Below are 17,292 nucleotides of genomic sequence, written 5' to 3'. Positions count from 1 at the left end.
AGGTTCGTCCCTTCGGCATCGCATCAGCTCCACGGGTGTTCACGAAGGTACTGGAGGTAGTAGCTGCTCACCTGGGCAGGAAGTCCATACCAGTCTATCCTTACCTCAACGACTGGCTCATAAAAGGGGATTCGTACGGAACATGCCTAACAAATACCCAGAAGACGGTAGACCCCAGCCAAATAAAACAGTTTTGGGGCCTCTAATTCGGACAAAAGACTGCTTTGTCTTTCCCTCCAACAAGGGGGTTCAAAACATGCTGTTCCAGATTCCTCACTATGTAGCCAGTCACGAGGTGACCCTGCGCAAGTCCATTCGACTGTTAGGAATGATGGCCTCCTGCATTTACCTAGTTCCACATGCTCGCTTGCGAATGCGCCCCATTCAAGAGTGGCTCTCGAGCCAATTGGTGTCAGGCCAGCTGTCAAATGGGACGATCTAGTGTTTCTCTCTGCAGCCCTCGTTCAGCCCCTGCAGTACCTTCACCACGCCCGCAGTAGAAGCCACTCTTACTACAGATGCATCTCTGACGGAGTGGGGGGCTCATCTCCCTCAACAGACGGCACACAGCGTGTGGTCCTCAGCGGTAGAATCCAATCACATAAACTTGTTGGAATTGCTAGCAGTGTTCAAGACCCTGAAGACTTTTCAAACACACCTACAGGGGAAGACAGTCCTATTCCTCAGTACTACAGTCATGTATTACCTGAACAAACAGGGTGGGATTCACTCTCTAGGGCTGTCCAAACTGTCACAGAACATATGGAAATGGGCTCTCAAACACAAGATGTTCCTCCTGTCACAACACCTTCCAGGGGAACTCGATCTTCTGGCAGACATACTCAGCAGAGACTGCCCCCTTCCTGTAGAGTATGAATGGCATCTACACGAGGACACATGTATTTCTGCTACCACTATGTGCTAATTGCCTTATGGACCTTGGGAGGGGTTATCACTTAGGATAATGGCCCTTCCCCCAATTTATGGCCCGAAGTGAATAATGACCCCTCCCCTGGTGTATAAGCCTGTATTGTATTGATTCAGATGCAAGAGACACAGGTCGGGCAAGTGATCAGGATGAACGCTCACCCATCATACAAGGCAAAGCTGTACTAACTGATTTCTGTTCACTCTCAAATTCATGCAGACCAGGAAACACATTTCCAAATATAATACGTTTTGTGACTTGATATCTTTTATCCTTTAACATGCAACTCACAGAACCTCCCCATGAGTTTTAAGGGTTGCATGAAATGTGTAACAAAAATAAAAGTAATCATAAACAGTAAGTGTGAACATTGAAGATGGTGTAAAGGCACATGGTGGCCTTAATGCAAATTGTCCATGGTTTACGTCTACAGTTTTTAAAAACAATTCCCCACCTATCCCCAAAATGGATGGAAAATGAGGATAATGTGAATCTGTAATCAATAGTATGCTGAAAATTGCTTGTTCCAAGTAAGTTATGTGCTGCATAGCCTGGGCTGCAGTGCCTGCTGGCTGCACTATGTGATCCAGGGTTCCATGTGAAGTCTTCCTCTGCTGATTAAATGGCATCTAAGAATGTTTATTTGGCCTCTGTACCTGCAGGATTACATCAGTCTCTTCCCTCTGGATGACGCCCAGCCCTCCAAATTGATGCGCCTCCTGAGCTCCAACGAAGAGGAGCCCAACATCTTGTCCAGTCCCAGTAAGTATGGGTGCTGTGGAATTGCAACATGTGAGATGGAGTGAGTGTGTGTGAGAGAGTTGATCACTGAGTGGGGGCGAGTGCTGTGGAAAGAGGCTAGCCCTCAGTGATGGAAAGTGCCCTTGGGGTGTCTCATATGGAGATCATGATGTGGAAAATTAGATCTCTAAAAGTGTTAGGCTTTTTTGAAGTCTTCTGGTAGGGGTTTTTGGGACGAGGAACCTTTAATAGATGTCGACAGTTTCCTCCAGGAGTCTAGCTTCACTCGTAGGCAGAGAGAGGGCTGACACACCCATCATCGCATAGTAAAGTATTATCCACACAGCATAATTACTAAAAATCCATATTCCCTTTATCGAAAAGGCTATGCATTATAAACATGAGCTTGAAAAGGTAAGGGGTAAGTAGTAGATCTTAGCATTAATAAAACAGCTGTAACCTTTGCTACTGTTGGCCACACCTTGCAGTTTCTAAAGTTGGAGAATGTAAGAAAACACAGCCTTCAAAATTAGGAATGAAATTAAAAAGTTGGTAGCATGTCCTCGTGGGCAACTATCTGCACCAGTATTAAAGAGGATGTCACAGGTAAGAAACATGTCAAGATACTTTGAGACCGTTTTCGAAGTTCATGAAAGTTTGTCCATGGAACTATACAGGGCAAAGCCTATAGTAAGTGCACAGTTATTGAAACATGGAGGTGGGCTTTACCAGTCTTGTAGTTGAGCTGTGGAAGAGACACCCATCAGCCTGGCAAGAATGAGAACCACACCAGACGAGTTCCAGGGTTGTTGACCAAAGGCCAAAGAAGTGCAATTTACAGAATTGAACTAAGAGCCCCTTTTGCAGTATGAAGTTGTGGTCATATTGAGCTTAGAATAGAACTGCAGGCAAAGCCTGAATATCCCCACAGAAAAGACCAACAATGGATCTGAAGTCTGACGACACTGGGAAGGACCCCATGAAGGCTGATGGAGACCAATGGCATGCCTTGGAATCGCACATCCAAAGGTGAATTTTTCCATAAGGATGAAGTTTAATTTGTGGTGCCGGTTCCTGAAGCAGGGTCTGTAACCATAGTTGGACAGCAAACACACTCCTGGTTACATTGAACACCCCCTCAAGGCAGCCCACGTAGAGCTGGGCTCGACAGGTGAAGCAGCGAAGAGAATGAACAATAGTGCCCCTTACCAACGGGCAACAAATATTCTGGTATGGATGGTGATCTCTAGCTAGGTGGCAGGAAAGTCCTCAGAATGAGATGCACCTGCGGTTTCCGAAACGCGATGTCCCATGACGGAGAAGATGCTTTTAGGTGAACAATATGCAATACCAAGGAGTGGCAAATACAGCAGGGGCTCTCCACTCAGGATGGGCGGATGTCAGGGCCAGGTAGCATCAGAGAGCAACAGAAGGCTATAAAGCAATGGTGGACAACCCATGACCCTCTAGATGTTTTGGCCTACATAGTGCTGATGGGAGTTGTAGGCTAATATATCTGGACAGCCACAGGTTGTGCACCGCTGCTGTAAAGGATGGTCAACTAACAGTTCAGCCAATCAAGGGGAGGAAGCACCAGCAAGATGTTTCCTCTGGCCGAGATGAGAGAACATCGCCACGAGAAGAAATGGATGGCATAAGTACAGCTTCCTGCAGCATCCTCAGCATCCATCTTGGATCTGTTTCCTCATGATCAGGTCCAGTGGTTGAATAAAAATGGCTTGGGGTCCCCAGAGATATACACATATACAAAGCTGGCGGTTACCCCAGCCTTCCATTCACCTACAGTGCTGCATTCAAAGATTTGGCGGCCATCCAATCTGGGATGGCCGGGCAACCTCCATTCATCCAGGCACACACACTGGGAATTGGATTAGTGTCTGGAAGACCCGTACCCAGACCAAACTGGATTCCAATCACTCAAGAGGAAGACACTGCCAAAACCAGTGGTCTGTGTGCAGGGTTTAAAAAAAATAGGCAGCAGTTTTGGCCTTCCGGTTGAAAAGGTTTCTCAAAAGTATCACCATGTAAAAAGTAAAACACTGGCACCACATGCACTGAATACACTGCCTGGCTGAGAGTACTTGCACAGGGGCTTCGCTCTGGCTTGTAACTGACGCCTAGGGCATTACCAGAATAGTAATGACCCCCTCCGAAGGTTCTATTGCTTAAATAAAATGGTACCCCTGTCATGTTAGCCATAAATATTACTAGGACAGCACATAAACAATGAATCAACATGATAAGTGACGTTTAAACCCAACCTCACTTACACAGAAATAAAATCCTGATATTAGAGAAGCCAGCAAAAACACTGTGGGTCTCACAAAGTGGAGCAAAATCAAAGGATTCCTGAAGAATGGTGCTGGGGAGAGTTAAGCTCTCAAACGTGGCAAAATGTGCTCTGGTAATTCTTTTTGCAAATTTTCTCGTCCATGTGATTCCAGAAGTGATGTGTCCTTGTGCTTATGATGCATGCATGCTTATGCATGCAGAGCCACTTGTCCTTGGCATTTTATTTGTAATGATTATGCATCATATTTATTATTAGCTCTGTAAAGTTTTTTGTTCCTCCCAGCAGATCGGTCCATGAGCAGCTCAGTCTCTGCATCTCAGCTTCATAAAGTCAACATGAGGGATCCACTGAACAGAGTTCTAGGTAATGCAGTGTTGGGATCATCCCAGTACCTTGATCCCAACACTCTCTTCCAACCTCTCAGTACTATTTACCTAACATACGTTCACTACTCCCCCTTTAAACAACTAAGACATGTTCTCTTTTCTCTAAAGCCAACCTTTTCCTGCTTATCTCATCCATCCTGGGTGCGAAGACTGCCGGGGCACACACGCAGTTTGTGCAGTGGTTCATGGAGGAGTGTGTCGAGTGCCTGGAGCAGGGAAGCCGTGGCAGTATTCTGCAGTTCATGCCATTCACCATGGTAAGAATGCACTTCCCAGGGGGTAATGAGATGAGCCCTCCTCCAGGATATTTTGCAATCTCTAGTGCCCACTGTTGGAGAGATTGTTCCTATTTATGCCAAATCCCCTCTACCTATGAGACACCCAGCACATTTTGCTAGACTTCTAGATGTTTTTGTCTGTTCTCCTGAATGAGGGGAGCCTTTTTCCCTTCATTCATACTTTTGCTGTGACTATGGGAACCCTTTTTCGTTTTGTTTTCTTTATTTTATGGAGTCATGCTTTCCTCCATATTTACGGAGGCATCTGTGGTTTAGTTTTGCAGCACACAGGACCTTCTGGGCAGTGTTGCTGGGATCCCTTTGGGCTTTCCTTTTTATTCTTTTATTTTCTTTGTGAGAACTGTTCCCAAGGATAGGGGGATACTTTTTATCCCCCTTGTTAGCAGAGTTTTCCTAAAGTCCATGTGAGGTAAGACTTCATAAAACTATCCTTTGGCATACAGGTCCCCAACTCTTAGTATAAGTCTTTACTACCCAAAAGATCTGGGTAGAGTGGCATATTTGTTGTGTGTTGTCAGTTCCTGTGTGAAGTAGGTCTGCATCTTGCGAAACTGTGTGCATGAGCACTTGCTATCAGCATACTGTGTTTTACTTCGCGACAACTAAACTTTGATTATTGAAATATTTTAGTCAGCTCAGTCAGATTGTTCTTTGGAGCTTGACTAGTCAGAAGTTTCCCCGGCATTCTGTTATCTGGCAACCGGCTTGTTACATTTGAGCTGCTCATTGCCAATCACAAGCTGCTTTGAGTGCAGAAAGACTACATTTCCCAAGTTGCCTTACTGCAACACCTTTGGCGGTGCGCCAGCCAGACCGGTTTACACTGGATCACGGTGTCATGGTGTCTTTCTTTACACGCATAACCTCTGACACCAACCCGCTGAGTCGCATGGCGTGCACCACACGTAATACTGGATCAGATGAATAGGTGGGTATCTCTTTGGCCTTGTTGATCGATCCCTCGGTGATAATGTCTATTAGGGCTACTCCCGATGGTGACAATTTACAATCGCCACAAGATATCAGCATCGGGAACACTCGTACAGCGCAAGCCAGCCGGCATCAACCATCATCCATGTTACAATCGCCCTCCTATCATGTTCCTGGAGGCAATGAGTCGCCAGGGACAGGTCAAAATGACATAACTTTACCCTCTATGCAATGTGCATCTGATATGTCATGCAGTGAAGGCCAAAAAAGTACAGTTGCTGGGAAGATGAAATGTTTGCTACTAAATACGAGGTAATTGATTAAGCACGCTACAGAGGTCGCATGATGCAGCAGGACCTGCCCTCACTATGGCAGTGCCTGATGGATATGATATCTTAAGGAGTGACCGTATGCATGCTAGGGGGGCGGTCGGGTAGCTTTACTATATAATCCCGCCTCGGGAGGATAGCTCAGGGGCAACGTGGTCTCCTTGGAAGCAAGATGACACAGAGCACCACAGGTTCGATCCCGGGTCCGCTCTTAGAAACCTCTGGGTATTAAGCGCGTTATAAATAACCTATCATATAATCAAGCATTGAAAATCCGTAAAATTGAGATTGTACAAATCCTAGACTGCAAAGTAATCTGGACCAAGTTTCAAGTAAACCTCAACACTACGATTTAATGTATTTGTCATTTACAGACCTCCACATAGTACAGCAGACTTTGTGACACATTTTAGTAACCTCTTAGCCCCCGCGTTGAAGCCCAACACTAGAACCTTGAAACTAGGGGACTTTAATTTTGGATACTTTAATCAATCAAACATGCCAGCCATGGTGATGAAGACCATGTTACTCGATCTTTGGTTTGACCAGCATATTACATCACCTACTAATGTCAAAGGAAAAACCCTGGACTGGGTCCTGTCCCAGAATATTAGCATTGAAAAAGTACATAATACACAATGCCCATGGTCAGGTCATCATCCTCTGGACTGGATCATGTCCATTCCCCCAGTTACAAAAGTCACCAGGGAAAGCCGTTAGGTTGCTTATAGAAATACTCCTAAACTCACTCCTTCAGCTATGGCACCCTTCTTTTTACCCATGAGTAATGACTTGGCCAATTTGAACTCGGCCGAAGAGCTTTCCACTGTCTTTCATAGGACATTTGAAACAGCCGTTGAAAGCTTGGCACCAGTCAAATCACATGTACTTAAGAGGCAACCTGACAAAAAAATGGTACACTCCAGAGATTTGCGTGCTCAAGAAAAACATGCGCTTTGCGCTCAAACAGTGGGGGGGAAAACGTGCAACGCGGTTAAACTCCTATATACTCAGGCAGCCAAGGCCTATAAAACACCCATTTCCATAGCGAAAAGTAATTATTAGCATTGCATCTCGCGGGCAGCTTCTAGTTCCAGGGAGCTCTTAAGTATCCTTAAAGAACTGGAGGCTCCATGTCCTTTAACCGGTTGTCAGGTTGTCAAAGACTCGAAGTGGTGTAATGATATTCAAGAGGCTTTCTTGGATAAATTGGAAAATATTTAGGCAAACATCTGCTGCAAAAACCGAAATAGTCCTGCGGACCCTAATGTCACTGTAGGGCATGTAATGCCCAAGATTTTTCCGGAGTTTGCTTTTCAGCCTATCTCTGAGCAGCATCTTGACGATATCCTTTGCAAATGAAAACCTACTAATTGCAAGGGTGATGTCTGCCCGGCTATTACAGTAAAAGTCTGTGCCCCACATCTGGTTCCCCTCATAACAAAATTTGTTAATGCGTCTTTCAGAGAAAATGTTGTTCCTAGTTCCATAAAACAAGCCTAGATCTCACCATTAATTTAAAAAACCTCTCTTGACCCTGGCATGGCAGGCAACTATCGCCCCATTACGAATGTGCCTTATCTATTAAAGATCTTAGATAAAGTAGCACATCTACAGATTGAATCTTTTCTAGTTGAACATCTTGGGGCCCAAACAATCGGGCTTTAGAAGAGCTCGTAGTACGGAGTCTCTTCTCGAGCTCAAGACCAATATATTGCAGTCTATGACAGAGGGCAAGACCACCATGCTGATGCTCCTGGATCTCTCTGCCGCTTTTGATCTTGTGGATCACTCTATTTTGGCAGAGAGATAACGGGTTTCAGCGCATTGTTCTGGTCCAGCCATTGGATGGGTAAAATCATTCCTGGCAGATTGTAGGGCAAGGTTCTTTTCCGAGGAAGTCCAGGCTGAGGAGTTCATTGTTTCTTCGGGGTCCCACAGGGCTTGTGCGTGTCACCCACTCTTTTTAATATCTACATGCTCCCTCGATTCGAGCAATTAGATGAACTTGGTGTAGTGTACGCTAATTATGCAGATTACACGCAGTGCCTTGTTCCCCTCACAGGGGATTACGTTTTGGACTCTGTTTCCCTGAGTTCTAGCTATGAACTTTTCAAACATGGATGCAAGCAAATAAGCTTGCCCTCAACAGTTCCAAGACAGAACGTATCATGCTAGGCACCGTTACTCAGCTGAAGAAGCTTGATCCGGAGTATCAATCAATTTCAGAACTGCAGATTGCAATCTTGTCACTCAGCGCAAGGTCAAGACACTTAAGGTGATGTTTGATCAAGAACTGTTTCTGAAAAGTCAGGTTAATGGTCTTGTGTCTAGTACTTGCTACCATCTGAAACTCTTGGCCCAGCTACAGTCCTTTCTCTCATCGGCTGATCGCGCCATATTTGCACGTGCTTTTATAGGAGCCAAATTGGATTATTGTTCCGGTCTTCTGCTTGCACTTTCCAAACATGACATGACCTGTTTACAAGTGATTCAAAATAACGCAGTACGTATTCTGGAAGGCTTGCAAAGGAGAGAACACGTCACGGCTGCTAGGAGAGCCTTACACTGGCTCCATATTCGCAGTCGAATCACCTATCGCATGATGTGTATCGCACACAACTGCATATCTGGGCAAGCTCCCAAGTATTTGGCTAGCCTCATTTCGCACCTAGCGGCTCATAGAGTTCTGAGATCTAACCATAGTTGCCTTCTTAAAACCCCAAGATCTCATCTTACTTATGTGGAGCAAAGATCTTTTCTGTATGCTACTCCACAGATCTGGAATGCTCAACTAGTCTACATCTTTTTAAACACAGGCTGAAAACCTTTTTATTTGAGTAAACCACTGGACTGCTCTAGCATGATCAATCTTCCATGATTCTTTCTGATTCATGTTTTCTGTTGTATTCTCTTTGTTGGCGCGCCCATGCCTCCGGGCTTTGTCTTGCGCGCGGTATAAATAAAATAAATAAATGAAAGAGCAGCCAGGCTTAGGAGGAAGTCGTGAGCTGTAGGTAAGTACAGTGAACCCAGTAAATACAATAGTCCAAAGAAACACTTACACATAAAATGTTATATTAACCCTTTAAGTGCCATGGGTTTTCCCCCCAGTGCCAAGGCCTTTTTTGGTGATTTTGGTATGTCGCCATTCAATGCCTTGTACCTCTTTTGTTACATGAGATATTTCGGCCAAATCTGGCCCCTTTTTTTCCCACATCTAGGCGGTCGTAACGCCACCCAGGAATCCTAGGTTGCTGTAGGGGGATGAGAGAAAATGAGCAAAAAGGGCGAAAATGTTGGATTTTTTTTCAAAAAATGCCAATAAAATGATGGACAAAGAAGCCTGTGGTTTTTTCCATGTTAGAGCTAGGAACAAATGGTTTGCTGTGCTGAATTCCTCAATTTCCTGGCGTTCAAGAACAGGTTGAGTGGAAAAGAAAAAGACATATTTTTATGTGGTTATCAGGGGTTCTGGGTAATAAATTCTGGCCCGCTTCGCGCAAGTCAGACCTCTGTGTATTCCCACGGGTGTCCTCTTTTCAGAAATGCATGGGGTTCCCTGTTTTCCTTGTTGGCTTGGACACCCTAGGCCCATATCTGTATGTTGTGCCCGTCTGAAAAAATCGAGAAATTCAGCTGTCGGAAAAGACTTGGGGTTAGGGGTGTTTTAGGCTTTCCCCTTGGTGCCCAGGTAGGTGCACCCACACATGTGAAGTACCGTTTTCATTGGGACACGTGTTGGAATGCAGGAAGGTAGGCCATGTGTTGTTGGCGACGTGTTTCGGGGGGTGGGGGGTGAGCCGAGTGAAATGTGCGGAAATTGGGGCTTTTTCGCCACATTTCGGACTTGCCATTGCCAGGGTTTCTGGGTAATAAATTCTGGGCCGATATGCGCAAGTCAGACCTCTGCGGATTCCCACGGATGTCCTCTTTTTGGGAAATGCATGGGGTTCCCTGTTTTGCTTGGTGGCTTGGACACCCTAGGCCCAAATCTGTAGGTTGTGTCCCTAAACCCTTTGGGGGTTACAAGTGGTGTAGCCTTTTTCCTTTTGCGCCCCGGTAGGTGCACCCACACGTGAGGTAGCGTTTTCGTCGGGGCACCTGTGGGAACGCGGGAAGGTATGACATCTGTTGTTGGCGGCATGTTTCGGTGGGTGAGCAGAGTTAAATGTCTGAAAATTTTGTTTTTTACCCCCAAATTTGGACTTTCCCGGGGGTTCTGGGTAAAGGATTCTGGGCCAATTTGCGCGAGTCAGACCTCTGTGGATTCCCACGGGTGTCCTCTTTTCGGAAATGCATGGGGTTCCCTGTTTTCCTTGCTGGCTTCGACACCCTAGGCCCAAATCTGTAGGTTGCCCACATGAACAAAATGTGCTGTGTCGAAAGGCTTGGGGTTACCAGTGGGTTACCCTTTTCCGCCCCAGGTAGGTGCACCCACACATGTGCGGTGCCATTTTCATCGGCCCTACCTTCCGGCGTTCATGGGGACGCCGGAAGGTAGGGCATGTGTTGTTGCCAGTGTGTTTCAGTGGGTGGCCAGAGCGAAATGTCTGAGAATTGTCTTTATTTCCAGCCAATTTCAGACACATTTCCCTCTGTCCACTCACCGAAACACGTCGCCAACAAATTATGCCTTCCTGCCCCACCTAATCTTCCTCTTCTTCATTGCATTGTATGCCCTTGTTTGATTTTCAAACCTAGGTGTGTGTTTTTTTGACTGGTTGCATCACATATTTTGCATTGCTTATTGTGCCCCTCCTTAACTACTTGGCCGCCTTGTGTGTTTGGGCTAGGACTGTGCAGTACTGCCACCACTCTTTCCTTCAACTATGCTCTGCCACCCTGATGGCACTCTCCTATCTTCTCTAACTGCTACACTATGTGAGAAACCAGAGGGTGTCTCACCCGCTAGTCCCTGTGGATCTCTCTCAGGTGGCCAGGGCACGGCCATCCCCTTTGGATCCAGACCCTGGGGGTGGACCAGTGCAGGAGGATAACCTTGGTGAGGGGTCTTCAGGGAGTGGGGGTGAGGCAGCCGATGTTGAGACACGGTATTCCCCCCTTTTTTGTTCATTTAACCCATCATATTTTTTAGGATTCTCTGAAATCCCAACTGCCCCCCCGCCCCACCTTTTACACAAACACTGGGCTGAGGGAGAGGGTGACTGAGAGTAACAAGACTAACTCATATACATCGTACTGGACATGTCCCGCTAATCATGTCAGGCAAATTCAGGCACTTGACTCCCAAGTGCATACACCTGATACCAATTCGCTCTCCTCACACGGATAAAAGGCAGAACCTAGAGACACACTCCAAGCAAGGCAGAACACTAGTACAAGTAGAACTTCTGGGACAAAGGCAAATCTACTGGAGCAGAACGACGGACCAAGGGACGAGAGCAGCGGTTTGAAAACCCTAAGGGTTACCTACTAGAGGTTGTTGCCTCCGACAGGCCGTGAAAGACACATGGAGAAGGCCAGATCTGACATTAGAAGGCTGCATTGTCTTCCAAGGACTCCAGCGACCCTCCCAGGTGAACAGCAGAGTTGGGGAGGCGAGGCCAAGCCTGTGGTACTAATCTTGACTTGTGAATGGGAAATCCTAAAACCAAGAAAGAAACGCACACAGCCGGTGAGTTGGCAAGCAACCTGAGACCGGTGTGTGTTAAAGAAAGTTTGAAGTGGCAACATTATATCGTAAGTGGAGGCTGCACGTGTGTGCATGAGACGCAAAGGAAGGCAGACCTGTGAATGAACCTTTGAAGTAAGGACAGTTGTGAAATCAGCAATACTGAGTAACGGACTGGTCTGGCGAAAGTACTCTGGTTCCCCTATTGTGCCTAACCGGGGCTATGGACATAGTCTGCGGTAGAAAAACACACAATAGTTGGTAGAACACGTACACTGCCAGCAGCTATAACTAGAAGGTTGTCTGTGTGACTAAAAAGTCAAAGGAGCAGAGAGAAGGGGGATACTAAGTATCCCCTTGGCACTCCACAGAAGGTGATGGGTGTCAATCTCTCAGAATATAAAGTTTTAGGAGATCTACAAAGGATCTCTTTATTCTTAGGAACAGTAGAAAGTAAGGATAAGGTAAGAATCTCCAAGGAGAACCCAAAGGGTTCCTAGCAACTCTGCCCCTAAGGAGCTGTGTGCTGCAATAGTAAAATACAGATGCCTTCAAGAGATATGGAGGAAAGTAGACTCCATAGGACAGGTAAAACACAGAGAACAGAGTGCCAAATGACAGAGCCCATAAGAATGAATGAGTGGAAAAAGGCTCCACTCATTCAGGATTAAAGAAAAGAGTCCAGAAGTCTGGCAAAATGTACTGGGGGTCTCACTGGGAGAGAGGATGAAGCATAACAATGATAGATCTCACTAACAGTAGTCACTGAAACTCCAGGACTTGGAGAACTCCAGGAACCCCAAGGGGACCTGAGAAAAATGTCTTCGTTCAGGTAAGTGAGCCCACAGTGTCACTTGTAGGAGCACTAATACTGTAAAAAGTGCCCCATAGAAGCAGTCCATAGGCAGACCTGTGGTGGTGATGGAAAAAGTCCGGCGAGTCCCATTTCTATCCCACAGGTGCAGAGATTGCAGCAAACACCCCCGGAGACACCAGAGAAGACCCCTGAAGTAGAGATCCAGGGCCAGGTTCTAGGCCCACCAAACCCAAGACAGAATCCAGCCAAGCAAGACACGGTACCCAATGCAAGTCAACGGGGAAATGTGGCTGAAGTATGCCTGCAGGAACCTTCTCCCACGGACACCCCCACCAAGGGTATCAGGAACAACCCATCATACCAGGACCCAGAGTTAAGCACTTACAGCATTTGTTCCTGAAAACACTGCTCCAGGAAGGCCGAACAACCTGGTAAGTAAACACTTCATTTTACAGGATGAAATGAAGGATCCCACAACCCAGGGACTTGAACCCTGAGCCAACGATGACCCTGATGGCCCAAAAGAAGAACAGGCATCATTAAGAGTAGCGCTCACCATCCAGAAGTGGAATCAGTGGCAGGAATGGCTTCAAGAAGACGGAGGAACTTGCACACTGCAGACCCTGGTGGCTCAGCAGGCAAACAGATGGCAAAAGCAAAAACCGGCCCCTGCAGCAGGACAATGGTGATGACGAAGGTGGCCCAGAGAAGCAGATTTGGGTGCCAACACCCATCCGGCTGGCCACAGCTTCCAAAACTAAGGCGGAGACCCTGGTGGTAAACTGCAGTAAAATCGGCCCAGAAATTGTCCCAGAATTGAAGACCCTCAACCATGCAGATGAGGCGGACCAGCAGCACGAATAGGAAGATCCGGAAAGGACACAAGGCGCTGGAAAATGCAAACACAGGCAAGAGACACCAGTCCCAACAGTATGGTCAGAATGGGTCTCGAAATCGGCTACAATGATTTTCGGTCTCAAAATCGTACCGTAGGTAAGCCAACCTGATTACCTTACAAAAATCTGGCAGAGTGGTGTGATAGTTCAAGGTTTCTCCTTTATGTACCTTTCCTCATTGGGCTTGCATCTGCCAGGCCACCTATTCCATTAGGGGGTTTAAAACACCAGCCTACTCCCTAAAACTAATGTACTGTGATATAATCACTCCAGGGTCCAAATGTAGGTGCTTAAACAGCACCAGGGGAGCAATGTGGACTACTATAGGAACATATACTAAAGAAGAGATGTATGGAAACAGGACTTCAGAGGAAGTCCCTCTAAAAACCAAAATGCATCAGAAAACCTAAAAATGAAAGTTGGGGTGGGGGCTCAAAACATAGGGTCCCATTAAATGGGACTGCAGATCTGGAAATGTTCCTTTAATGAAAAGGAGTTCTTTCTCTGTAATTATGGTTTTCCCCAGCAAGATTATCCTCACCCAGTTTCATGGGAAGAGAGTTGAATGTCAGCTGAAAAATGTAACTGAGATAGCTTTCCTGATACCAAATATGAGAGCCCATGGCCAATTGCATTTAACATTGGGATCTCCAACTCTCTCTGCAAACTCTGTTATATAACTATTCTCTTTATTTTTGTTTGCATTGGTTTTGAAGAACAAACATGTCCCATATACGTTTAAATAGAGTGTTGTGGAGTGTGGCCTTATGGCAGGGAATCATTCTGAGGTTTACACATGTTAGGAGCAGCTCTTCAACTTGTGTACTGTTAATCCATAGTCCATCAGATGCCCCACCGTGCACATGCAGGGTTGGGGAGTCAAGTGGGCATGTCGAGGGCATTGACAGGATGTGTTTGGGGTCACTTGGGCACTTCGGCTTCAGAATTGCTTTTTTTACAGTGCAGAACATTTTCCTGACACCTCCCCTACCAGTGAGGACAACCCATCAGTCTGAAAATGGGTTTAAGTGGGGATAATAATACAAGACTTGTTTGAGTGTGTTAACTGGATTTATGTGGGGTTTAATCCATTAGCATTATTGTTTCTGCGTGAAGATGCAATTGTGCTGAACAAGCATTTTTCACTCCAAATGTATAGGGACATGCCTACACATTAAAGGCCATTCTATTACCTTCCATTGCATTTTGGTACATAGGCCCAATTGCATTCCCCCAGCCTATGTAACTAGAATACTGTAAACCACATTCCTAGTGGCCAAGTCTGTTCTGTATGCTGAAGGTATGAAGAACTTAATAGATGAGACTATCACAATGCTTATCGATGGAAATCACGTTAACTCGTCGATAATTTTATCAGACCATCTTGTTCCATCCAGGGACCCTGTGATGGCAGGCTTAATGTGCCACCAATGCACTAAGAACGCCCAGCTGGCTAAAGTTTGCCAAAGACTGGAGAGCCATGGCAGGCTCCAGTTTTTCTCACACAGCAGAATTCTGAAAATAACTCATCAAGCAACTTCCAAACAGTTATTATCCCCACTCCCATGCCCCCTTGGCATAAGCTCCTGGTTCATTGGATAGAGGGCTCTTGATACTCGAAAGGTGGAACTTAAATCCTAAAATACTAAACGGCCATTTGAATCTTGCACCTGGCTTCCGTGATTCATGCATTCAAGGATCCTCAAGCTAGCTTCGCCCTTGTGGACGAATGCAACCCATTCCCCTTCTAATGTCAGAGGGTTTTGGGCTCAGAATTGAAGAGTGATAACGCCACCCTTTATCCCTATAACAAATATAGGCTTACTCATGCTCTCTAGCTATTTGAGGCGGTGGACTTTGGGTTTTAGTCACTTCTGGACTCTGACTCTCTTGTATATGCAGGCACGAGACAGCTCAGGGTGATGTGCTGGTTTTGCTTTTCTGGATCAATGCTATTTTTTCTCTTTGCAGGTTTCGGAGCTGGTCAAACTGTCAACCATGTCGAGTCCAAAGATTGTCTTGGCCATCACAGATCTGGGCCTCCCTCTAGGACGCAGAGTCGCTGCCAAGGCTATTGCTGCACTGTGAACTCACCTGTTGTCTAAGGGTCCCCATGGCTGAGCTCATAGTCGGGAGTCTTCGCCTCATGAGCCTAGAAGCTTCTTCAGGGATGCATTGAGACAAGAAAGAGATGGCGATGCAAACTCATCTGAAGCCTGGTTGTCAGAACAGTACAGGTCCTGTAAAGAGTCACAAATGTTTCACATGAATGACGGAAGGAAAGGTCTGCCTGCACCTCAGACTATTACATAGTCTGAAATGGATCAGATTTGGTCAGAAGCTGCCACTGAAGGAACATCCACCTCAGCACCAGTGTGTTCAACCCATTCCATGCTGTGTTTAATTGCAGCCTATTCACTCAGACCCTAACTGGCCCTTGCGTTGAGAGTCTAAACACAGGCCAAGGAGGGAGTGGGCTGGGGATGCTTATAGGCCTCCTTTTCAGTGTCCAGACACACTGAGGAAATGTGCGAGAGGCTAGCAATGGTTCACCTGCCCGTGTCCTTTGGCTTCTTGGATAATGCAGTGCCCAGTCTCAGTTGGAAGCTTTTCACTAGCACCAAATTGACTTATCAGGTCATGCAAGAATAGCCTTTGTATCCACCAAATTCTCTTTTCACCCACTGGTTGGCATGCATTGCTCCTGCATTATTATATTAGCCCTGCGTCCCCCCCATCCTCTCTCATTGGCTACCTTGCACTCTTGTGCCCCTCGTTCCTGCCGCTCTTCCTGGCCTCGATTCTGCTTTGGTATCCTTGTTCTCCCTTCCACTATGACCCAATATGTGCCCTTTTATTGCCACCCAAAGGATCTTTCTTGATCCAACTGCTTCCTCTACAACCTCGCCCAGAATGTGTTGGTGTGTCCTTATCTAGCTCTCGCTTCTGTATCCATCCCCCCCACTCTTTTCCTGATACTGCTTGTGGTACCTTCCCTAGTCTGGTTAATGCATCTAGTCCTGCCTCCTGCCTCCTGTCCCGGTTTCGTGACTGCTCCCCTAACTGCCCCACTCCTCAATGGCTTGCTACTGTATCTGAACACCTGCCAAAGGCCTAGCTCCCCAGTGCCAGAAATCCTAGTGGGAGCAGAGCATCACAGAACCTCGGAGAGCCCACAAGCAAAGGGTTAACAAAGGACCTCCCAAGACTGGCCCTGGGCGCAGAGCAGTGTATACCATCCTCTAAGCCTGAGTTCCCTCTGGAAACAGAGCAGCACTCCACTACCTCAGAACTGAAGTGTGGAAACAGAGCAGCACATCTCCATCCTACACCACCCATCGAGGGGAGAGCAACCTATTTTCCCACTGGAGCTACCAGTGGACTTTCCCTCTTGGACTTTCCCCCAATAAGGCGGGAGTATGAATCCCCTACTTATGGTGCCACAAGTCTCTTTTTCATGCTGGAAAGACAAACCTGATATCCGTTAAAAAAGCTACAATTTCTTTGCAACTGTATGTTTCAGGAAAATATTTTAGCCTAACTTCTTCTTTTCTCTATTGGATTTCCTTTTTACATTTGTGAGATCAGAGATTGTCCTGAGCATGTTACCTGACAGCAGTTACATGCAAGTATTATGGATATGCCTTGCCTGAACAACCATGAATTTCCTCTGTCCCCATGAAAGAATAGAGTGTAAATATGTACTTGCACAGGTGGGAGGGAAGTTTTATAAAGCTGAACAGATGTTTTGTACTGGACTTGTTTTGTAAATAAATCTACTTTTTGAAGATCCAGCATTCTCCTATCTGTGAGTATACTTGAATGTTTCCCTCGGGAAGGTGTTGGTATGCATGCAGACATTATTAATTTTGGACAAACTGCAGTTTGACAGGCCTGATGAAGCACACTCTATAAGGAGGAAGAGTGCTAACGTGTCATAATAACATGTTTAAAGCAGCACTGCGAGTGAGGGGGTGTGGGGATTATGAGCAAACCTGGGATCTTTTGGTGATGAAT

The 17,292-nt window shown here is 46.3% G+C and overlaps 1 protein-coding gene across 5 annotated transcripts in view; it reads left to right on the top strand.

Moving 5' to 3' along the window:
* Positions 1–17,069, top strand: part of MED24 (mediator complex subunit 24) — a 598,903-nt gene extending 581,834 nt beyond the window's left edge. For 2 of the 5 annotated variants that reach the window (XM_069634779.1, XM_069634776.1), the window contains 4 exons: positions 1,591–1,690; positions 4,269–4,346; positions 4,478–4,626; positions 15,247–15,509. In XM_069634779.1, coding sequence (XP_069490880.1) covers positions 1,591–1,690; positions 4,269–4,346; positions 4,478–4,626; positions 15,247–15,363 — 444 coding nt within the window. In that variant the 3' untranslated portion in view covers positions 15,364–15,509. Of the gene's footprint in view, positions 1–1,590; positions 1,691–4,265; positions 4,347–4,477; positions 4,627–15,246 lie in introns of all 5 variants that reach the window. The other 3 variants (XM_069634777.1, XM_069634775.1, XM_069634774.1) reach the window with 2 other exon arrangements.
* The last annotated feature ends 223 nt before the right edge of the window (positions 17,070–17,292 follow it).

The sequence above is a fragment of the Ambystoma mexicanum genome, chromosome 13 (assembly GCF_040938575.1).
Source record: "Ambystoma mexicanum isolate Mex_15411 chromosome 13, UKY_AmexF1_1, whole genome shotgun sequence".
In the NCBI taxonomy this organism is placed as follows: domain Eukaryota; kingdom Metazoa; phylum Chordata; class Amphibia; order Caudata; family Ambystomatidae; genus Ambystoma; species Ambystoma mexicanum.
Note: the sequence above shows the minus strand (reverse complement) of the source record. Positions and strands in the feature narration are given on the sequence as shown.